The sequence below is a fragment of the Macaca thibetana genome, chromosome 15, assembly GCF_024542745.1.
Source record: "Macaca thibetana thibetana isolate TM-01 chromosome 15, ASM2454274v1, whole genome shotgun sequence".
In the NCBI taxonomy this organism is placed as follows: Eukaryota; Metazoa; Chordata; class Mammalia; order Primates; family Cercopithecidae; genus Macaca; species Macaca thibetana.
Window position 1 is genome coordinate 95,639,350 of NC_065592.1, and position 24,710 is coordinate 95,664,059.

General features: G+C 41.3%; 2 protein-coding genes across 3 annotated transcripts in view; one reads left to right on the top strand and one right to left on the bottom strand.

Annotated features, from left to right (window-relative positions):
- IDNK (IDNK gluconokinase) overlaps positions 1–24,710 on the top strand; it is an 865,727-nt gene that overhangs the window by 589,552 nt on the left and 251,465 nt on the right. The window lies entirely within an intron of this gene.
- FRMD3 (FERM domain containing 3) overlaps positions 1–24,710 on the bottom strand; it is a 293,473-nt gene that overhangs the window by 128,803 nt on the left and 139,960 nt on the right. For both annotated transcript variants that reach the window (XM_050761399.1, XM_050761398.1), the window contains exon 2: positions 7,516–7,620. In XM_050761399.1, the coding sequence (XP_050617356.1) occupies positions 7,516–7,620 (105 nt within the window). The remainder of the gene's footprint in view (positions 1–7,515; positions 7,621–24,710) is intronic.

Here is a 24,710-nt window from a genome sequence, read left to right on the forward strand (position 1 = left end):
GCCTCCAGACTCATGGGCCTTTTAAAAAATTTCTAACTTTTATTTTAAGTTCAGGGTTACATGTGTAGAATGTGCAGGATTGTTACATAGGTAATCATGTGACATGGGTCTTTTAAACATCTTTAAAGCATGAAATAGTAAAAAGACCAGTTACTAAACTGATAGTACGGTTAATTCATTTAAAAAACAATTCTATTGCATAAGTAATATTAGTATCCTTACTTAATAGATGAAGGAATTGAGACACAGGGAGTGTAAGGAACCTGCTCAAAGTGGTACAACCAGCAGGTGGCAGAGATAGGATTTGCCCTGGTCTTCATGATGCCAAAGCTTTTAGCACCTGAACAATTTCCTAAAATAGCAAAAGATTGTCATCATTTTCTGACTCAGTCCTTTGATCCTGCCTCCCTGCTTGGAACTGCAGCTCAATCCCTCTTATTGAGTCTACACCTATCCTTGCTCCCAGAACGTCTCTCTCTGCACATTCTTTTCTTTCTGTTCTGTTTTTTGTCCATCTCCTTTGCTGGTTTGGAATCTCTTCCCAGGGCTTTGAAGTCATAAAAGACTTCATTGGCTCCAAAATCCCCATCTGTGGCCCAAGCCTCTTCTTTAATCTTCAGACTATATTGTCATCTATACACTGAACATCTCCACCTCAACTTCTCTCACACGTCCCAACTCAAAACGTTCAGAACTTATCACTTTTCCCCCAAAACCTGTTCTTTTTTCTGTGCAACTTATTTGGTAAGTGGCTCCACCTACACTTGGAGCTCTAAGTGACCACTTAAGAAGTTCAAACACCCTGCTGGAGAGGTCATCTGGAAAGGGCCTGAAATTACATCAGAGGGAGGGGACCCCTGAGCCCTACCTTCCAGCCCTCTCCATCAAGGTACCAGGTGTATGGGTGAAGATGTCTTGGATCCTCCAGATCAGACTAGCCACTAGCTAACCACCACTGAGTGATTCAGTCAACACCACATGGGGCAGAAGAATCTCCCAGCAGAGCCCTGCTCAAATCCCTGAGCCACAAAATGCTGTGATATAATAAAATTATGTTGTTTTGAGGCACAAACTTTTGGGAAGGCTTGTTAAACAGCAATAGATAATGAGAACTACTAGATCCTCATCATTAACATCCACACATGTAACACACAACTACTACTGAACCTTGAAGGAAATAAAATAGTCATTTTGTAACCTATATACCATTTTTATTTCTCCAAGTCATACATCATAGCCACATTCCAGTCTTCCCAGTTAGACTTAAAGATATCTTTAAGACTAACTTGAAACTTCCAAACCTGCTGGTCTCTAGTCAGCCCTGCTGTTCTTGCCTGCTGGAAGCCTCCAGTGAGTACTTGACTCTTCAACCATCACACTTAAACCTGTTTCCCTGACTGATTTCTGCCCAGGGTCCCACCACCAACAGAGGAAAAACTTCTTACCTTGGATATCTTCCTGATTTTTCCTGACTCAAACAAGGATAAAATGGCATTTTTCCAGTCCCTGCCTTCTGGCTCAAATGAGATAACCAGGTCATGTGTTTGCCCTTCCCCTTCCACTATAATGTGGACATCTCCGTTTGCTAAGTGACTTCTAGATGGCAACATTTTATCAAGTATCCATTTCCCTCCTCAGGAGAGGATATCAGATGTAAACAGAGTCAATTATGAGCCAACCTTTTAGTTAAAGACCAAGTTCTGCTTTCTGCTGAATGAATCTGACAATTTTCCTAAACGCATCAGTGTTCATACCTTGAGCCACAATTGAATCACTGACAATATATCCCATTTTCAAGCTGTCATGATAGTACTGTCTTCCTTTTAACTTGAGTGCCAAAGTCCTTTCTCACAAAGTCAAGTTACTTGTAACTGTCTGCCCCAACACACACACTCAAGAAGTCTTGATCTTTAATACATTTTGAAACATAAACAAAAGAGGACTCATTGAGCAGACAAATTTGTGATCAGTGACTTGAGGCAGCAGCACAACCCTTTCCTTCAGTGCAGGGCTGCCCTAAATCTTAGGTACCACTCTTGCTCCTAGTGACGAGCATCTGTGAAGTAATTATCCTGAGAAGCAGGAAGCAGCCTCTCAATGGCAGGAGCAGCTGGTGGGACATAATGCTGTCTGGCTTCCTGGCACCATCCCCAGAGTGAAACTTCCAATCACTGGGCCGGCTTTTATTCCCTTCCACGTCCTCCCCAAGGTGCCTCTAGAAAAAGCAAATTGCTCAAACATAGACAAGGTCTTTTCCTGTTATTAATAAAACTTACTGATAGGCTGACTAGTTCCTTCTGGCTACCAACATAAAAGCCTCGGGGCTGTAATTATATCAGGGTTGTGAGGGTCGGGGATCAGGGCTGAACGTGATCTTGCGTCCATGATTTCCAGCTCATCCTCCTATCAGAAAACCTATTAAATCCTCTAGTGTCTGGTAGACATTAAGACACAATGACCTATCATTGGGCACTTGAGGAGTGTACCCCAAAACTATGGATTTCCAAAGTGAATCCCACATCTTTGGGTGTGAGTCAAAATCAGAAAAGTCAACAACACTGATGCAAACGGGTTACACAGATAATTAGCAATTCCAAAGTTGAAACCAAAAGCATTGAGTACAAACTCCCTCCAGACCATAAAGCAGCATCCTACAACCCAGTCCCAGTGTAATTCTTCCTCTGGCTGGGTTGGGAGCTGGGGCACTCAGCTCTAAGGCACGGGGTGAGGGGTGACTTCCTTAGCTGAATTTGGGGAAAGAAAAAGGATAGAAGAATATATGGGGAAAACCCAGGACAATGGACACCTCAAACCATAGCCATGGAAACTAGAGCTATGAAATCCAGCTAATTATTTCAAAACTTCATCTTTCCAAGGGGAAGTTACCCAAATACCTGAACAGAAGTGGTAAAAAGAATATACTGGAGTAAAAAAAAAAAAAAAAAAAAAAAAATCTAAACTTAAGCCAAGTACTACCTTCTTCTAGAATTACTTCTAGACTTATTGATGCAGTTTTCTCTATCAGTAAAATGGGGAGAATACCATCCACCCTTTCCTTAATCTTAGGCAACTAAGATTATGCAAGTTCCTTAGAAGACGAACGTCGTAGAAACCGAGGGGATTTTTACTGGCCAGTATTCAACCTATCCTTCCCTATATCAAATTAAAAAATAATAATGGAAATGCTGGGCCCTGGACATTAAAATAGCAAAAGATAGTCATCATTTCCTGACTCAGTGTTTCCCACTTCCAGAGCATCTGGGGCATGAGACATCTTGCCAAACATATGGTGTTCCAAATGTAATCGTGCTAAATATTTAATATTCAACAATGGTTTACTGTAAATTGAGTTGTACACAAAACACCAGGCCCCAAGGCGAAGGTAACTTTCACTTCAGCTTCTCTAACTCACTTGATTTTCTTGTTTAATTAGCTTTCTATCCAAATAATTCATCAGTTTTACTTGCCATTAAGAAAAATACAGGAGCTGGTGAAAAAAAAAAAAGTTGGTCAATTAATATCTGCTTAAAATGTCCATACCAGCATGTCTCTGTTTATGTCTTTGAGTCCATTTTTCTAATTATCCAAGGCCCATTTTCTGCCTTCTCTCTCCAAAGATCTTAATAGTAGTGCCCCCCTGCCTTTAAAAGATGTTCTTATAAACATTTCTTGGTTTTAGAGATACTGATCATGACTGTGTTTCCTCATGTCTCACCTGGACCTAGCCAATGCATAATAATTATAAGAATAATAATAACAGCTAAGAGTGAAAATAACACATACCATATACTTAAGGTATACCATGTGCTAAGCATTGATATACCTTATCTTTCATTCTCATATCAACCCTAGAGGTAGGTATTGTTATTTGCTTTATCCATCAGGACAGACTCAGAGAGGCTGTATAGCTTGGTCAAGAACACATAGCTTACTAATCAGGAGAGATGGGATTTTTAATTCATATCTTTCTGAGTCCAAAGTCCTTGCAGTTGTGTGCAGCTACTACCCTGCAACCCAAGTGGAAGTTACACTTACATCGTATCCTCAAAATCAAAAGGCTATAACAGCTGCATGATGCAGAGAGAAGTATTCAGGAACACCTCTAAGCAACTTAGTGGCTACATGAGATAAGACAGTTTCGTTTTGAGGGTTACCCCATTCTTTACTCTACTACCCAAGTCTGGGCATTAAAAATTACATTAAATAGAGTCAAAATATAAAGAACAATAAACAACCTAAAGACTTCTCTTTTATAACTTTAGTCTAAAATTTTAATAATTTTAGACATACGAAAAAGTTGCAAAAATGGTAAAGTATAACCTTCGGTCATCTTCCCCTGATGTTAGCATCCTGTGTAATCACAGTACAACTATCAAAATAAGAAGCCAGTATCAGCCAATTTAGTTAATGCTATTCTACGATGATGTGTACTTCTCAGCACATGGTATCAGGAGGTACCTGATGTTAATACGTCTTTTTCCTGGTGATGTTAATCTTGGTCTCTTGGTTAAAGTGCTGTCTGTCATGTTTCTCCACTACAGAGTTATTATTTTATAATTTGGTTAATACTATTCTGTGATAGCATTAACTGAACTACAGACTTTCTGTGGAGTTCACTCTGTTTTCCCACCACTATACTTGTCTATGTTTCAGGATTCCAGATTGCCTTGAGTTCACATATCGCTCCAATCTCTGACTGTGAATCCAGTCCGTCCTTGTCTTTCATGACCTCACACTTTTGAAGGTCAGTTATTTTGGAGAATGTCCCTCACATTGAATTTGCCCGATGTTTTCGCAATATTTGATTGAGGTTATGCATTATTGGGAAGAATGCCACAGAGATGATGTGTACTTCTCAGTGCATGGTATCAGGAGGTAGCTGATGTTAATATATCTTTTTATTGGTGATGTTAATCTTGGTCTCTTGGTTAAAGTGTTGTCTGTCATGTTTCTCCACTATAGAGTTATTATTTTTTCCTTTGTAATTAAAAAAATACCTTGGAAAGGAGGGGTTACTTTGCAGATTTCCTGTTTCTCCTTAAAACTTTTGCACACGAATTTTAGCTCTTGCCTACAATAATTATTATTGTGTATGGTGATTTTCTATTTCACTCATTCCTTTACATTTATTAATTAAAATGCTTCTGTATGGAAGAGCTCACCCAAGTCTTCCCTTTATTTTTTATTGAATTAATTATATCAGGATGGACTCATGGATATTTATTTCATTCTATGGGTTATAATCCAATACTATTGTTATTTTGTGACACTAATTTTTCCTTAATGTCTTGCCTTATGGAAGCCACTGACCCTCTCTAGGCCTTAGCTTCCCCTTTCCTTAAAGGCTTTTCGGCAAGACAAGGCTATAATGAGTAACGTTCATGGCACAAGATAGATGCTCAACTAAATAGTAGCTAGAATTACTTCTGCAGGTTGGCTATTTATCATTTAGAATTGAATTTTGCACAAAATAACCTGTTTGCAGTGGTGACTAGAGGACTAATACAGTCCAGAGTTTATTTGGTCCACAGGGACTTTGATCTATAACCCTAAACTCAAACACTCACTCTACCACTTACTAACTGTGAAACCTGGGACAAGTAACAACTTCTTTGAGCTTCTTTCCCTCTTATACAAATGTGATATCTTCATAGGCTATAAAAAGTTATGGCTATGAATGTCTTTGCTTCATGGTCCCCAGACCAAAGCTGGCTTGGCTGCATCAAAATTAGATTAGGAATAGGCTAAGTGCATGTTGCTGGCCCTAACCCCATGGATTCTGGTTTAGATCTAGAATAGGGTCCACACTGTGCATTTTTAGCAAACACCTAAGGTGATTTTCTTGCAGGCCAGGTCTGGGAACCAGTGTGACTCAGTAAACACCATGAATGCCCTTCTCTGACGTCATGTCAGCCCTACATCCCCACCACCGTCCTGCCACCTTTGTCTCACTCAGGTAAATGCCTGGACCATCCAAAGGTTACTGCAAGTACTGTAGGAAACCAAAATTCTTCTGAGCTGTAATACTTCATTGCATCCCTTCATACAAACGTGGGTCCCTAGGACTCCAAGAGCAAAATAAGATTCTCTATGTATCAGACACAAATCTAATCTATTCCTCAAATATCCTCTTCTTTACAGAAATATACTCTGTGACCTCTCCTCATGGTATTGGGTCAGTAAATACTAAACTAAGAGCCAGGTGAGGTGTAGGGATGGAAAGAGGAGACAGAAAGAAGATCAGGGACATTGAGGAGGAGGAGAGCAAATTAAAGAAGGCAGAGGGGTCCTATCCCCACTTCCAGGTCACCCCCAGGTGACCTCTTTACACATTGTCCTGCTAGTAAGAAGCAGAGACCCAAGTGTGTACTGAGCCTCCGAGCCCACGGCTGGGACCTCTGAGCCCATGCCTGAGACCCACCCCAGGAGCTGGGGGTGGAGATCCCCAGGGGCCATTTGGATATGAAGGACACACATCACATGGCTCTGGCCTATGCTACACTGAACACACCTAGGCTGCTACACCAGCTCAAAAGGTGAGACTCTCCTGCTCACTCTTCCCCACCAACAGATACTAAAAAGGGTAGGTGTCTCCAGGAGCAAGAATAAAACAGGGGCTTTCAAGTTTAGTTGTGCCCAAGGATCTGCTTCTGAAGTGACTTAAACCCTTCACCTGTCAAAACTTTGTTCAAAAAAATTTAGGTGAAAATCACGTAACAAAATTAACCACTTTAAAATGTACATTTCAGTGGCAACCACCATCCATATGAAATTTCAAACATGCTCATACCTCGAAAAGGAAACCCTATACCCATTAAGCAGTCATTTCTCAATTACTCTCTCTCCCAATAACTTTTTTTTTTTTTTTTTTGGAGACAGGATCTTGCTCTGTAACCCAGGCTGGAGTGTAATGGCTCCATCACAGATCACTGCAGCCTTGACCTCCCAGGCTCAAGCTATTCTGCCCCATCTCAGCCTCCCAAGTAGCTATGATGACAGGCACATGCCACCATGCCCAGCTGATTTTTGTATTTTTTGTAGAGGTGGACTTTTGCCATGTTGCCGGGGCTGGTCTTGAACTCCTGGGTTCAAGTGATCTGTTCATCTAGGCCTCCCAAAGTGCTGGGATTACAGATGTGAGCCACTGATCCCAGCCTCAATAGCTTTTTATAGTGAGTGGGGTTGGGGCGGGGGGGTGATTTTCTCCATAGTGAAATTTTATGTAGCCATTGTTTGAGAGACTTTGGGAAACCCTGGGTTCAAAGGGCAGAGGGACATTCTCTCCTCTAAGCAGATGGGAGCAGCCTTCTGGAAAGGCCTAGGGTAACTTTTCCCTTCTCCTGCTTCACCCAGTCCAGTAAGTACAGCGCCAGCCTCTTCCACTCACACAGGGTTTCATGTGCCCAATAATCTCTGAGAACAAGGGCATCGGTAGGGCTTTGAGAGGAACCCCCACAGGGCACCACAGTCTGGGTCACTCCCTGAAAATGGCTCCAGACAGAAATCAGCTCTTACCCTTTGCTTCTCTGGGTCCACATAGCGAATGCCAAAGTAGTCCTTCTCCAGCAGGCTGTAGTAGTTGCAGATGTGGTCAATGAGAAACTGCCCTTTGGTTTCCCTCTGCAAAGGAAGCACATTTAAGTCTCAGCCAGAGCTCACCTTATGCATTTATGTCCACAGGGAGCCTTGTTCACCACCGTGGGTCCAGGCTCAGAAAAATAAATGTGTTCACTCCAGTCCCTGAAGAAGGGGCTTCCAAACTCTTTTAACCACAAATCCTCAATGAGAAATACATTTTACATTGTGAGCCATTACACACACACACACACACACACGCACGCACGCACATATACACACACACACGGAACCAAAAGGACCCCAAAAAGAGAAGCCAAAATAATCCATATGCCATTTAATTTGTCTAATGCTATTTATGACTCAGAGTACTAATTTTACAACTCAGTAACTTGTGGAGGTCCACAGTTTGGAAACTCTCATGTAACACATACAATGGCCTAACTGCTTGTTCTAATTCCTCGGTACATATTCGTTCACTCAGTTCTCACAATGATCCTACCAGGAAGGTTCTCATTTTATATTGGAGGAAACTGAGCCACAAAGGGGTTCAGTGACTTGCCCAAAGTCACACAGCTTGAATGGAGCAGGACAGTATTTGAGCCAGGCTAAGTGGCTACAGTATGTGGGCTCCTTCCGAGCCACTTTGACTCCCTGGAGCATTCGTGAGTCCACTATGGCTCTGCCAGGAGGTAGGGTCTGGTGAGTGTGGCAATGCTGTGAGTGGTAACTAAATTCCCTGGCTCTCAGTGGGAATGGTGGGGAACCTGCTTCCTTGGGCCTCAAAGCTACTGCGTCCCTTTCATAAACCAACACACAAAGGCAGTGTGGAAGATTCAGGGGAGCCCAGGACTAAGATCCAACGACAGGCCTGTGTGACCTTGGGTAAACCCCCGCTGTTTCTACTTTGGTAAAATAAGATAGTTGGACTGGATGATTTCTAAGTTGGTTAGGTTATTTTTCCTTCTGAAATTCTATGAGTGAAAGATGTATCAGCCAAATCTGATTAACATAAATACCACTACAACAAAAAACTCTTCATAGCAAAGACTCTTCTAAGCCCTCATCAGGATATCTGATAAGATTAATTTCTGCTTCAATCAAAGTCGCTGACAGACCCATGAAATGTTTTAGAGATGTGACCTATTAAAATACATGAAGAAATTAGAGGCATTAAGTGAGCCACTTTTTCAATCCACTAAAAATAATTTTGAAAGATCAGTTTGGTCTGTGTTACATAATGATCTCTTCGTTAAAGACCACTATCATCAACTCAGGAAGTTGGATGGGAAAGTCACACCTTCCAGCAAAATCTCAAGACCCTTGAGATAATAAAATGCTGCTGTAGACAGTGCAGTGATTAGACAATGCAAGCGTGGCTGAAACAGGGGTCAATGCCTTCCAAAAAGCCTGGGATGCGCTGCACTGAGTGAAGGACTGGCGTTTATAAGCACATAGTGTGATATGAAACCTCCATTTTGCTGAAATCACTTTCGAGTTTGATTTTGAATGGGCTTCAAGTTTTTAACTTCCTTCCTAAGAAACCATGTGATATAGCTCAAAAGAGACAAAATATAAAAATGGAATTTGTTTTTAAATGTCTGTAATTGTTTTTAATCCAGGAGCTCAAATGGCAAAGTTATACCTAATAGCTGAACTCAATGCCCAGAAAATAATCATTGGCTTTAGTTCCTTTTACACACATACTCTGTAATCCATTCATCTTTAAAAGGTTGCAGCATTATTCCCTCACCAAACATGACATAGGAGCTCATCATTTTATGATTGAATGGCAAAGCCCTCTTCATTAGGATTTACTATAGGGAAGTATTCCCTACCATATTCTAGATATGTGGGTCAGGGCAGTGCATTGTAATAATATGGGACTGAGCAGGCCTTGATTGTTCATGACAGATACTGCTGTCATTTTGCCCTAAAGAAGATGTACTCAACAGCACAACAAAGATTTTTTTTTAAATGATTAAACACAGCAACCAATATACACCCTCTAGCAAGATCTCCATTGACTACTCAAGACCCTTGAGAGAAGAAAATGCTGCTGTAGACTACACAGTGATTAGAGTATGCAAGCGTGGCTGAAACAGGGGTCAATGCCTTCCAAAAAGCAGGTCAGGCCAATTCCCATGGTTCCAGATCACCGGGTGGATTCTAGGTCTTTGCTACTGAAGGTATAGCCTACAAACTAACACTATAACAGAGCAGCAGCCTTAGTCTCACCTGGGAGGAAGCCTGTTGGAGACAGAATCTCAGGCACTGCTTCAGCCCTGCTGCACCTGGTCTGCATTTTAGCAAGATCCCCAGGTCATTCGCATGCACATTGAAGTTTGAGAAGCATTGGTCCAGGAGGATTGCCACAATATAGGAAAAACACAAAATTTTACGTGTCTCTAGAGACCATCACAAAGCAAAAAAAAAAAAAAGCCCCTTTTCCCTTGAGAATTGTCTCTTCTTTAACTCAGAAAAATCAGTCCTTTCCTGCCTTGGGTACACAAGCTGCCTCTGCCATTGTCAGGGGATGTCGATAGCCCTTTGCAGTTCTGCCCCTTCCTCTGCACGTTGCCCAGACAGCCTCACCACCCTGAGACCCTCCATGTCTCACTGCTTGGTGCCGAGGAAGCCAGCTTCTAGACCCACATCCTCCTGCCTGGAAACCCGGACAAAGTTTGTAAGCCATTTAAGTTCCTACTGTTGTCATTTTTGTGCCCTAAGCTCAGTTCTTGCACTAAACAAAAGCTTGAATAGGCCCAGTACCAAAGGTTGGAAGAGTTCGTTCAGGAATCAGGTGCATGAGTCCAGCTACTGCCCATATACACCTCACTTCAGAAGACAGGCTGCGGAGTAAACAGTGGTTATGACCCAAACCTTCCACACGCTTCCTCCTGAGCCTCCGAAGATAGAGGTTCCTTCCTTGCGGCCTAAACCAGTGCCTGGCATGCTGGATGTTACCAGATGAGTAAGAAGTCTTTGCTTTTTTCTCATAGAAAACATGAGGTCTCGTAACAAAAGGAAGCACTTTCCACAAGCCCTTTGGACTACACAGAACTAAGAGAGAGCCCCAGGTGAGACAATAGCGTCCTGGTATTGGCAATTCCGCAAATGTAGTGGAATTGGCCAACTTTCATGCATCTCTCTCAAGGTCTGTGTGTAGAAGTGGTTATCAAAGATTTCAAGTAAAAGGATTTCGTTTTAATGTCAGACTTATGTTGATTCTCCCACAGGGTAGCAGCTACACTTGCAGTACTGATTGAGTAGAGAAAAAAATCAAGCAGCTAATTTAAATTCTTCAGAGCTCTTACCTAAATTATGTTTTATTAATCACAACAGCATTTAATACATGTGAAAAGTAGTAAGATATAAATGCATGAGCAGGGCCTAATACGAGGGTCAGTAGGATTTGATAATCTGTGCTTAAAACCCTTATGTGCATATAAGTATAGACTTTTGATGCTGTCTCTAAATGAGGTTGTATGGTCTCAGAAATGCACTGACAGGGTTGAAAGAATTTATTCAACTACACAACTTAACTTGTGTCTCAATACTGGTCCTTATTATCTATAGTACACTGTAAATTGATTCTTTTTATAAATACTGTACCAAAATAATGTGAAGACAATTGCAATATTTTTAATGTGTTAAAATCTATAAGCCAATGCTAGCCACGATGTGACCCATGGACCATGCCAGAACATGAACAGTGCCTGACTGGTCCTCCACGACAGCAGTCACCATCCTTTTTGGAACCAGGGACCAGTTTCATGCAAGACAATTTTTCCAAAGACAGGGTGGCGGGATGGTTTCAGGATGATTCAGGCACATAACATTTATTGTGCACTTTATTTCTATTATTATTACATTGTAATATATAAGGAAATAATTATACAATTCACCACAATGTAGACTCAGTGGGAGCCCTGAGCTTGTTTTCCTGCAACTAACTGGGGGTGATGGGAGACAGTGACAGATCATCAGGCATTAGATTCTCATAAGGAGAATGCAACCTAGATCCCTCACCTGCACAGTTCACAAGAGGTTTGCACTCCCAGGAGAATCTAATGCTGCCGCTGATCTGACAGGAGGTGGAGCTCAGGTGGTACTGTGAGTGATGGGGAGCAGCTGTAAATATAGATGAAGCTTCTTGCTTACCCGCAGCTCACCTGCTGCTGTGCAGCTCAGTTCCGCGGCCCAGGGGTTGGGGTCCACTACTCCAAAAAACAAGTGCAGAAAATAAGAGCAATTTAATTCTATTGTGTGTACGTGTGTGTGTGTGTGTGTGTGTGTGTGTGTGTGTGTGTGTGTGTATTTAACACATATTGGTCCAAAGCAGACTGGAAGAATAAAAATCTAGTACTGGTGTCTCCCCACAGAGAGTTTGAGACTCTCTGATCTAAACTGTGCCACCAGGCTTGGGGATTCTGTTTGGGATTTCTTCAGTCCACAAGCCCCAAAGTGTAAAGGGGGTTGTGTCCTCTCTCTCACCTTCTCTGCCCATTTTTCAGACAATCCTTAGTGTGCGTGTGGATCACTGAACCCCCTGCAATAACCCCATCTTCGCTCAGGGTGGAAAGTGCTCGTCTTCTAGGTATGGCAGAATACTTGGCATAATTCTGGGCATCTCAAAAGGCAAATTCTCTCACCGGGCTAAAGACTCATTGATGTGGCAAACTAGGATCCATTTCAAAAGAATCTGTGTAAAACAATCACATGTCTGATTAGGGATGGCTGGGTAAGAGTGGGTTAACCCTTTTGTGAGAGTGAGAAAAGTTATTTACTCTGAATCTGTACCTCCTGGTCTGTAAACTCTAAATAATGCAGTCTCGAATGGGTAACCTGAGTATTAGAGACAATGTTTGTAAATATCTTATCGGACACATAGTAGCTTCTCAATAAATGACAGCTATATACTGTCGTTGTTTGTGATGATTTTTTTTCTTCCGATGCCCACAGTACCTTCTCTTCAAAGGCTGCTGAGTGGACCGGAGTCGGTAGTAAGTCCCACCAAACACATATGTCAGGAGAGCTTATCATTCTCTCACAGAATGGGTTGGATTTACCCCCTTACACCTTATGGAACCTAATTTTTACAATCACAAACTAGCCTACTTGTCGGAAAAGTCCACCTCTCCTCCCCACCCCAAAGTATGTACTAGGAAAACAGAAGATGCCACTGTGTTCCAAACTTGCTTTCACCACTTATCAGCTAAGTGGCCTTAAGAAAGTCACCAAATCTCTCTGAGACTGTTTCTCCTTCTACAGTGGGAGAATAATGATGGTAACTTCCAGATGTATCCCCAATGAGATATTTTAAGGCTCATTCATGTATCTGTTAAACACCTATTATGCACTAGGCATTGAGATAGGGATTATAAATAATGAGTGAAACCCAGAAATTTATAATCTCACAGATCTTAAAATCCTGCCCTTTGTAAAATGTGATTGAATTTTGTAAACCGCAAAGTATTATACCAATGTTAGATGTCATTATTAATAATATTAAGAATAATCTTAATCTTAAATCTTTGTCTCAATTTTACAGATCCTTTTAGATATAAGGAAGTTAAGTGGAATAGTATTTGCCTCCCAGAACTGTCCTCTGTAGATTAAAAAAAAAAGTGAACAAAAGACAAAGAACTCAATTCTTTTTTTTATTAATTTAAGTTTCATTTTATGTTCATGGGTACATGTGCAGGTTCATTATACAGGTAAACTTGTGTCATGGGGGTTTGTTGTACAGATTATCTCATCACCCAGGTATTAAGCCTAGTACCCATTAGTAATTTTTTTCTGATCCTCTCCTGCCTCCCACTCTCCACCCCCAACAAGTTTCCATGTCTGTTGTTCCCCTCTTTGTGTCTGTGTGTTCTCATCACTTAGCTCCCACTTATAAGTGAGAACAGGTGGTATTTGGTTTTCTGTTCCTGCTTTAGTTTGCTAAGGATAACTTTCCTTGATTATCTGCAGCCAACTGCTGATGATGCATTTACTTCAACTCCCAAGTTCAGCAGCAAAATTAAAACGACAATAAATTTGTGCTTAAAGAAAAAGAGCAAAGAAATCAATTGCCCAAGTCAGCAATAGCTTTTCTTCAATAATTAAAAAAAAAAAAAGTCTGGCAGATTTCAGTCCCCAATTCCTAAAACTCCAAGCGAGGTTTTGTTCGGCTTTTTAGACGTTGGTTAAGTGGGAAAAACAGTACCAACCCCAAAACACTGAATATATCACTAAACTAGTTTCGAGTTTGAATAACTACCTTCAGGGATGAAGGTATGAACATAGTAATAAGAACTATTATTCATATAACATTTACTGTATATCAAGAACTTTGCTACATATTTTTCATTTGATCTCTTGACAACCCATTGGGGTAGTTAATATTCTCCTCATGTTACAGACGAGGAAAAAATGAACTCAGAAATTCTATGTTTGTTTACAGGGATGTCAAACCGAATCTGACGCCTATGCCGAATCTGTTCTAGGAACTCAGTTGGCCTATGTGCCCCCATTCTCTATGTGGAGATACAGGAAAACAATATGAGGATTTGGGAGCAATGTCAACTTCTCCAATTACTAGAATTTGGACACTGGCAGGAAGGAGCACTGGGTTACCCACAACACCAGGCTGGGAAAAGGCAGTTTTATAAAATACAAAGCACATTATAATAGACTTCATTGGTTAACTGCTTAGCAACCATACATCCCTTTAGCCTTCTTAAAGGAACCCAGATTTTCCTCAGGTATGCATATGCATGTACACACATGCATGCACACACATGGTACAGGCATAAGCCTCAAGGAACTATGACCCAACCGCATCTGAGGGCTCTAGCTTGGTTGGTATGAGGGTAACCCCATCTCTCTTGTCTGATTGGTTCAGGAGAGGACACATGACCCAGCTTAGGCCAATGAGACATGACACATACCTTAACAGGGTTTCTGGGATAATTCTTATTTACTCTTCTGAAAGAGCTTTAAGAAGAAACTTGCCCTTCCCTCTGGACCACACACAGAGGGGCAGTGGGATTGAGGATGAAGCCCAAATAGTGACAGGGAAATGGAGTCTGTGTCTGCAGACTGTAAATCTGTTAATGTGAATTTCCTTGGGGATGCCCGTGAAATTCCTTGTTATTTCAGCAAGTACAGATTGGCTTTTCTGTTTGTTGCACCCAACATTTTCACTCGGGAGAGAAGGTAAATCAATGTCTCAGGCCAAGAAGAGCTAAGAGAGAACAATAGTGCTGGTGTGAAACACAGTTGCAGAGATGGCTGACTGATGAGCCCGGGGGCAGAGTCCATTGATTCTGCTCTATGTTCTGCTGTGTTCTATTCAGTCAGCATAGTGTTAACTGAGCTGATCATGGCTGACTGATGAGCCCAGGAGCAGAGTCCATTGACCGCTGTGTTCTATCAGTCAACATAGTGTTTTGGTGTTTTAGAATGGGGAGACTGCACATAAAATCTGGATGCTGGCTGCCACTGAAAAGCTGGAGGGTTCGGAAGCTGGACCCTAAAGGTCTGGTTGGCTTCTCCTTTCCCTGGAAAATGAACTCTGCAGTCCACCACATTTTCGCCTTCCCTGTTGTCTTCTTCTTCCATTTCCCTCAATTCCTTGATTGCTGGAGGTATTTGAGTTTACAATCCCTAAGCTGAGGCAATAACGGAGGTCTCAGAAAGTGATCCTTGAAAGAGCTTTCCTTGGAAGTACATCCTCAGAGCCAGGAAACATCCTCAGTGGACACAGCTTTGGGCTGCCCTCTAAAGTTGCCCAAGAACTGGGGTCCTAGGATGCAATGGAGGAAGAAAGACCTAACACAGAACAGAGCCATGGGAGAGGCTTGCTGGAATGAGGGAAGCAGGCAAGGGCTGGAGGAGTTGGAAGCACAGCCCCAGGATGGTGGGAATAGTTTGCTCTGGGGTTGGCACTGTTCCTCCAGGACCCCTCTATGACAAACAGAAGTGGGAGCTGTGAGGCCTCATTTCCTAGTTATGAGGGTGGTGAGGTTCTTGTTCAAAGGGCTCTGTTGCTTGGCACTTTATGCCTGCAGAAGTTGCTTTTGAGAAGGGACAGCCTTCATAAATGTACATCTGGGAAAAAAACAGAATTGTCTCTGGTGATTCCTCTACCTGGAAGGAAAAACACAATCATTTGAATGCCAAGAAACTCCATGAGGAGCTTCTAACCAATTACAAGGCCCTTAACAGCAACTAAATGCTCAGTTTGCTGCTAGGATTATGTCTTCTAGGGACAGATGGCTACATTTCTCTGGTGAATCAAGGGCCTTGATTCATTTACTTTCATAGGCAGATGAATAAAGAACAGTAATGAGAAACTGGTGAACTAAATAGTCTGCTTTTATTGTCAAGAACAAGCATTTATTAATATAAGAAAGATTGTAGCTTGATTGAACAACATAAAAATGCTCTGTTAATATTCTGCTATAAAAAACTCAAGCCTATTTGTGTAAATTCACACATTTTGTTATGTTAGGGACCACAGCTTTAACAAAAACTGCATCTCTTTAATAAGAAAACCTTTATTAAACAGCAAGTTATATATTGCTTTGTTAACAGTAACTGGTACTGTTGCAAACTGTAACTGGTATTCTTCCTATTGCAAACAGTAACTAGTATTAGATATTGAGCTGTGACATAGATTTTGAAAATTACATCATCCCAAGAATATGAGAGTAATATTAAAGCTATTTAAGAAGGAGATAAATGTAAAGAAAAACAAGAATAGAGGAACCACTCATGGTTGAATCTGTGGTTCCCACACAGAAATTAAAAGTTTCTTTGATTTGTGTTGTCCAAATATTTTCAAATGTATGGAAGATAAATCCAAGATTTTGGAAAAATGAAATGTGTAATTCTGAATACACATCTGTTTTAGAGTAATAATCAGTAGCTACAGCTAAGATAATTGAAAATATAGGCAAATTTTACTAAAGGCATTTTTGTGCCCAGTAAGTATTCAGAAGTTGGTGGAGGATTATGACTATAGTAGTGACCTAAAAAACAGAAAATAACAACAAAAACAATACCAGGGCCAGCTACCCATGAGGGGAAAATAAAATCAATAGTTGCCTGAAAGTGAGAACTGGATGCAAAAATAAAGGCAAAGACATGAGCAGCCACCTTACCCAGCCAGGCCCAGTGGTAGAGAATGAAAACCTAACTGCTTATCCAATGCCCATGGTAGCCCCTACATGCTATGAGAAGACAGAAATACAGTCAACATCACAGCAAGAGGCTTAATAGCATCAAAGCTAGGGAAGGCAAAAGGGTCCTAAGGAAGAAAGACAAAGAAATAGTGCATCCAGGAGAAGATGAAGCGGCCAGAATAGGTTGGTCCCTCTATCATCTGAATCCTCAACAGTGTCTTCTGAAGGAGTGTCATAGTTGAATAATCAGTCAAGGTACCTCGTTAGTAACGAGTAACGTTAGTAACATTAGTAACGTTTGCCTCTTTTTGATTTTCTTCTGGGTGTTTTCTGCCTCCATTACCCCTACTGTGTTCTGTGGCTTTCATTCTAAAAGATGCCTGGTGTATCTGTTCCTAGTCATTTGGTCATTTCTGTTCTGACTGGCACATAGGTCCATCCCAATGCTTAGGGAATCAGATTTGATTTGTCAGCTCTTCTTAGCAGTTTTTGCCACAGCCTGGTGTTCAAAAGGTTCTTCCTTCGCCATCTTTTTCTTCTTCTTCTTGTTTAAGGATTTTGTGCCACGTCCAGTTCTTGAAAGCACTCACATCAGAATAATCTGGAATATTTACAGGTTGAATCTTTTCTAAGATTTTAACAAAGTGAGTTTTTTTTTTTTTCTTCATGCTAAGGCTAAGGCTCAAAGAAGCTAATTAACTTACCCAAAGTCAACAGAGCTAGAAACTGGCAGAGTAAATATTTAAACCTGGGTCTGCTATATTTGGTTATTATAACCACATTTTAAAACTGTTAAAAAGAAATAAATAACTTCCTCAACTTAATAAAGAACATCTATTTAAACCCTACAGCTAACATCATATTTAATAGTGAGAAACTAGATGTGTTTCCCTTAAAATAGGGAACAAGGCAAAGATGTCCTCTCTTACCACTTCTTTTCAACACTATACTGGAAGTCCTAGCTAATGCAATAACACAAGAGAAGAAAGAAAAAGGAAGGGAAGGGAAGGGAAGAGAAAGGAAAGGAAGGGAGGGAAGGGAAGACAGGAGAGAAGAAGAGAGAAAAGAAAAGAAAAAGGTATACAGATTGGGAAGGAAGAAATAAAAATTTATTTGTCTGCAGATGACATCAGATGTTCTCATTGTCTATGTAAAAAATATCAAAGAATCTACCAAAAAAAACCCACTCCTGGAATTAATAAACTAATAAGTGCAATGTTGCAGGACATAAAGCTAACATACAAAAGTAAATTGTTTTCCTATAGACCAGAAATGAACAATTGAAAGTTGAAATTAAAAACAAAAGACCATTTATATTAGCACCCCCAAAAATGAAATACTTAGGGGATAACTCTAACGAAATATGTACAAAATCTATATCAGGAAAACTACCAAAATTTGGATGAAAGAAATAAAAGATCTAAATAAATGGATATTCTAGTACCCATGAACAGAATAGAAAAACTCAATATTGTGGAAATGTCAGTTCTTTTCAACTTATTCTATAGATTCAATGCAAGCTCAATCAAAATCCCAGTGGGATACTGACAGTCAGATTCTAATGTTTTGTGAAAAGGCAAAAGATTTAGAGTGGCCAACACAGTATTGATGACAAACAATATCAGAGGACTGATGCTACCCAGCTTCAAGACTCACTATAAAGTTACAGTGATGAAGACAATGTGGTATTAGCAAAAGAATAGGCAAATAGAACAATGAAACACAATAGGGAACTCAGAAATAGACTCACACAAATATAGTCAACTGATTTCTGACAGAAAGTCCCCACAGGGTAAAATATATATTTTTAATTTATCCTGACCACAGTAGCTGAGACAAGATTTTAAGCAAAGTGCTCTCAGAAATGAGCTATCTTTATTAATCAATGCTTCCTGAACATAAATACATCTTCATTTAATATCTGCTTCTTTTTCTTAGTCTAGTCTATGATCTGTAATATCTGCTTCTCTAACAAGCCTTGTGAAACAGAAAGGCCAAACTCTCTGGGATTCACCATCTCCCTGAGCCACACCAGGAGATACTAGCATCACCTCCTCTTCTTCTCAGATTCCTAATTAGCAAGCATTCCCTTAGAACTTCCTTAGTGTCTGGTGCTATGTACTATATTTAGATTTCCTCAACTATTCATTGGATTTCATCCACATAAGCCCCAGGAGCTAACTGGTTTCCCATTTTCAAGAAGAGGAAGATAAAACTTAGGGTGGTTTAATAACTTGCCCAAGGTCATGTGGCAAGCAAATGGCAAAATGCAGGTTTGAACTCAGGTCCCTCAGAGTCCAAAAAGAAAAGACTAGAATTATTAACCATTAGGGAGCAGTCTAATATTCATATTTTTAAAAGTAGAATCACAGAATGTTGGAGTTGGAAGGTACTATAGAGATAATCTTATCCAATCTCTTCATTTCTGAAATGGGGAAACTGAGACCCAGAGAATTTTAGATGAAATAATACCAATTAGTGTTGGAATTGAGATTTCAAATCAAGAACTGGAGCCAAGATATATCAGTCAGGATAGGCTAGATTAAGCTGCAGTAACAAAGAATTCCAAAATGTCAGTGAGTTAACACCACAGAGGTTTATTTCTCACTTAGTATGCGTAGCCAATGCACATTGGCAGGGGAGAATTCTGCTCCTAATCTCTTTGAGATGTGAAGGGATTAAGGATTCCTCTTAACAGCTGTTTCAACAGTCAACACAGCAGCAGGAAAGGAATGTGGTGAGTCTCACCCTGGCTTCTAAACATTCTGCCTGGAGGTGACATGCATCACTTCAGTTTATTGGCCAAAATAAGGTACATATCTTGCCTAATTTCAGAGAGCTAAGGAAGCAAAATTCCACCATGTGCCTAAAAGGATGAAATAAAGAATGCTTACAAATAATCCTAATACCAATCACACTAGGGCTCAGTCCAACACTGGGTTTAATTAGCATAACATGCTGGATTGGCCCTCCACAAAACTGTTCTTTAAATATGCACCTAAAATAATGTTGTCACCCGTTTTACAATCCTTACAAATATGCCTCAGGCATTTCTATAATAAATCCTAAACTACTATGTGCATTTTAAGGCATTCCATGAGTTTGGAGTTCATGGTCTAATTGGAATTGCTTGAGGATCATATTTTTTAAATGATTCGTGAGTATAGAGCTCCAAGAAAAATATAGCAACAGTCAATTAGGAGCTGACACTCACACCCAGAGAGCAAAGACATGGTTTCTGCTTGTGGAATTCTTAATGCACCAGGAGCCTAATAAGGAAGACAGAATTCCTCCTGAAATTGCATACAGGATGGCTATCCTGAGCTCAACAGTCAAGGAAAATAAACTAACCAACCTGTGGGTCCAATTAAGCATAGAACCCCTGCATAGTGTGCCTGGCAAGAGCCTTGGGCTGAGGGATTCTCCAGTTTCTGAGAATCATCTGACAATACAGCTCTTGGGCTCGCTAGGATGATGGGGCCAAGCAGCCTGACCAAGAGTGGATGAATGGTTTATGGAGAAATTAAGAAATGCATTACCATTTACACAGTTAGCTAGACTTTGCTGGGGTAGGGGGAAAATGTCCTCACGCTAGGCCAATAAGAAAGGAAAACTAAAAAAGGGCAGAGAAATGAAGATAAGAGAAGGAGATCATATACATGCAGCCTTAAAATAACCATGGGAGTCCACATGGATCAGCCTCAGCAGGGCTCAGACACATTTTTAAAGAGAAACAGGTCAGTAGCAAAATTACTTGAAAAGAAATTCAAATGTTCATTATTAGTTTTCAAGGAACATTAAAGAGAGCCTACGGTCTAAGCCACAGTAACATTCCCCAAAAGCTCTTTAGCCAATTCAAATTTTCTCGTAGCCTGGAGATGCTACAGAGACTCTCAATTTTCTTTTTCTTTTTCTTTTTTTTTTTTTTTAGACAGAGTTTCGCTCTTGTTGCCTAGGCTGGAATGCAATGGCGCGATCTCGGCTCACTGCAACCTCCGCCTCCTGGGTTCATGTGATTCTCCTGTCTCAGCCTCTCGAGTAGCTGGGATTACAGGCACCCGCCTCCACACCCAGATAATTTTTGTATTTTTAGTAGAGACGGGGTTTCATTGTATTGGTCAGGCTGGTCTCGAACTCCTGACCTCAGGTGATCCACCTGCCTCAGCCTCCCAAAGTGCTCGGATTACAGGCGTGAGGCACCACGCCCAGCAAGACCCTTGATTGTCAAAAACTTCAAATTCCCTCCCCCAGGCCAAACCCTCAAGGCACTTTCTTTTCTCTCCACATCCCTAACTTCCCTAATGGTAGCTTTTTTTGCAATAAGAAATCATCTTTCCTCTCTAGGAGACAAGAGGAAGGAGAAATGGGAGACAGGCAGAAGGTGGCTTGAATACACATGTGTGCTTGAAACTGCTGGGATAATGTTTTAAAGGAGCTTCTGCAGTGCTTCAAAGCATATCACAGTTATACTTGGTGTAGCTTGCCTAGGAAGCATCCTGAGAAGGTTGAGAAGGCTGGGAGTGTAACGGGCTGAGCAGGAAGAGGGGAGACCCCATTAGACGATGGAGTTAGCTCCAGAATGTCTTCCACTTCATTGGTATACATGTGGCTCGACACAGCCACACCACAGGAAATTACAGTCTAGTGTAGTTCACATAAGTAATATGACAGAGGCCATAACAATAATAGGAATCACAGCTGCAAATTATTGAGCACTAACTACAAATGAGGGCCTGTGCTGAGTGCTGCGCAGAGATTATGTCATTTACCCTTCCAGCAACCCTAGCACCAGCCTTTTTTGGATGAATGACCTTCTAGAAATGTATGACTTCCACCCACCTTTATTTCTAATTCCTTCAAGCTACATTTTTCCCCTCTCAAACCCTACTCCTTATTCCAAGCCCAGCATGGCCCACAACTCCACTCCATGAAGGCCCTAATGTCTCATTTCAATAGTGTCATACCCGAAGGTTCCCAGTAGTCCGGCAATTAGCAGGCCTGTGGCCCACACAGCTCCTGGAATTCCTAAAACAACTGCTCTGTGTGCAGCAGGAATTCCTGCGCGCACGCGCACACACGCACACACGCAGGCATGCACACAAGAACGATTTGTCACAAATATTTAAAGACGGGAAGATGTAGGCTTGGCTCCCCGGCTATCACACCTACCCCTTTCTTCAAGCGATTAGTCACTAAGGAGGAAAAACATCTTGGTTATATTTACATCTCTTCTGACTACACAGCAACTCAAGCTGAGGGTATTTCATTTTTATGGAACTAAAAATGTAGAGGATGATTGATGTGAATTTTAATCGCCATTATCAGCTATTACAAGCCAGCTTTCTTCTTTAAGCCTCCTCTGCCTTTTTTTTTTTACTGTTTGAGGCAGACAGTGGCTTCCTAAAGGAAGGAAAATATCACATCCAATCTACCAGCAATTTATTTCTAAAGAACATTTTCACCCATTGTTTAGAAACGCATCATGGCAGAGCCTGATGGCACTGCATAAACCCACGAGAATGCACAGAAATGCATGCTAAAAATGGGTGCAAAGTGACAGCCCCTTTCAGGGATGCACTTATAAGAAGTGACATAAAGATATTCAGGACAAATATAAAATGAAAAAAAAATAGAATAAACCATTTTTGTCAAACTCAGACGTTTTATGTTTGTGTGTATATTTATATGTACACACTCATACATACATACACATATAGACAACACATAAAGATTTGAAGGCTAAAAAGCTAAATGTTCTTCGGGATATTTGTGAGAGTTAAGAGTTAGGTTATTTTTAGGTTTTTCTTTGTGTCTCTTTATTTGCATTTTCTAGCTTTCCTACAAACAACAAGCATTGGGTTGCTTATCAGTGTAAAGGTAATGTGTTTCTTTTTCACCACACAGGACACTGGCTTACTCTCTGAAGGGACACACAGCCTATATTCCCAAGGGCTGATGGACTAGAGGTATCCTTAAGACTCACAAACCAGAATTCCAGTTCTCACGTTATCTAGAAGTACTGCTTCCTTTTCATTTTGGAGAGCAGAGAAGGAAGAGACGATGGGCTGAGTGCAGACAGACCATCTCGGATCTTAAAGTTCCATTTCTGGGACCCATTGTAGAGGCCCCTTCAAAACATTACTCCAGTAGTTTTAAGCACAAGTGCATGGTAGAATGTCCTGCCTCTGCCAACTAACAGCCCTCGGCAATTTATTAACCTTTCTGGGCCTCCCAGTGCCCAGGTGTGCAACAGTAGGCTGCACTGGACAATGGTGAAGCTCCGCCCCAGACCCAAGCTGAGGCAGTTCTGGGTTTCCACAATGCCATGTTAGCAGAGCGCCACCCTGGCTTTGTCCCAGGGCTTACAGTGATCCACTTATATCTGAACCCAATCAGCTGGGTCCCCTAAAAGTTGTATCATGGGATGAGGAAGGAGCAGTTCTGGGATACGGAGAGAAGGTATTGAAAGTGTCCATCATCTCTCTCCAAGCCCGTGCCTGCAGTGAGGCTGGGACCAGAGCTGGCAGAGGTTTTTAGTGTGACAGTTAGTTGGAGTAGGGCTGAGCTGCATAATTGGTTCTTACTTTCTGTCCTGATAAAAATTCTGCCAATTTTACTCGGTCATAGATTAAAGCAAAGAGTAACTTATGTTTCATTTCACATAGGCAATTTCTTTTTTTTTTTCCAGCAATTCTATCACATTCCATTCTCCCTTCCTATTGCCCCCCAGCATACACACTGAGAATTTGGCTGTGCCACTAATGTAAGGCAGCTGGGGTTAGGAATCAGAAAGCAGATAAACAGCATTGCTAAGGAGCTGCAGGAGTCTTTGGATCTCACAGAACACAGAAAGTAGTCCTCTGAGTCTTCTGCCTCCAGTCACCTAACACCAATCTTCCCTGCTCCCCCCTCCCTCCCTCCACCCACACCTCCTAGTTCCCATCTCTTTCTGTGAAGGGCCTCCCAATCTTTCCTTCCCATCATCATGGCCAAAAGTTAGAAGATGAGAAGGAGAAAAGTCAAAGGCTACTAGAGCCAAGGAATTCCTCACAATGAACTGCAGTGTCTGGAGGACCAGTTGGGTAGCCTTGCTCCCGGTCTCCACTGCAGAACTTACAAATACATGCTTTGTGCACACAAAGAAAAACAGCGGCCCAAAGATTCCAGCTAGAGCTCTTAGGAAGGAGGAAAGTTCCCACAGGTAACTCACTGGTTAATTTTAAAGAGCTCAGAAAAGGAAGGAAGGATGGCTTTTTCTCTTGTGAGTCAAGAAAAGGTCCTGATGATAACCCTCCCAGATCAGAACACAACTTTCAACCCACGAGTGCTGCTCCCCCAAGTTATATGCGTCATCTCAGAAAGTTGGTTCCTTGCCATTGGGCAATTAACATGTTGCCAATGGGTCCTTATTTGGTGGTCAGTAAATGTTAGCCAGCATCGGCGAGGACACAGCCCACAGAAGAGAGCAGAGAAATCCAGAAATGTAAACTGTATGTACCTCTTCTTCAAGTTGCTGGGTTTTATTTTGTTGTTGTTTTCTGTTTGATTTATTTTCCACATTTTCCTCCAGTTTATTTTATCACTCCAAATACTCCACAAAATGCCTCACCACCATGGTTGGTGTCACTCTTGCCATTCCCCTGTGTGAACAAAGCGCTTCTCGCCACCTATCAGAATTTTGTTATCAATGTGTTCACCTGATCCTAGCAGAGAGTTTGCTGCAGATCCTGCTTCTGCGTGAGAGACCTCACAGACTCCCCACACCCTCGCTGACCTCTCCGTCCTCTGACCTCACTTGGAAATGGATGAAATACTGTCACGGTCATTTCTCATGATGGTGTAATTCCAGTTTTTATCACTTATCTTAAGCTTCCTTTTCTCAAGTGAACTTATTTTTCATCACATTTTCCATCGTACTTTACAGGATAATTTGTACACACAGTAAGTACTTGGTAAAAA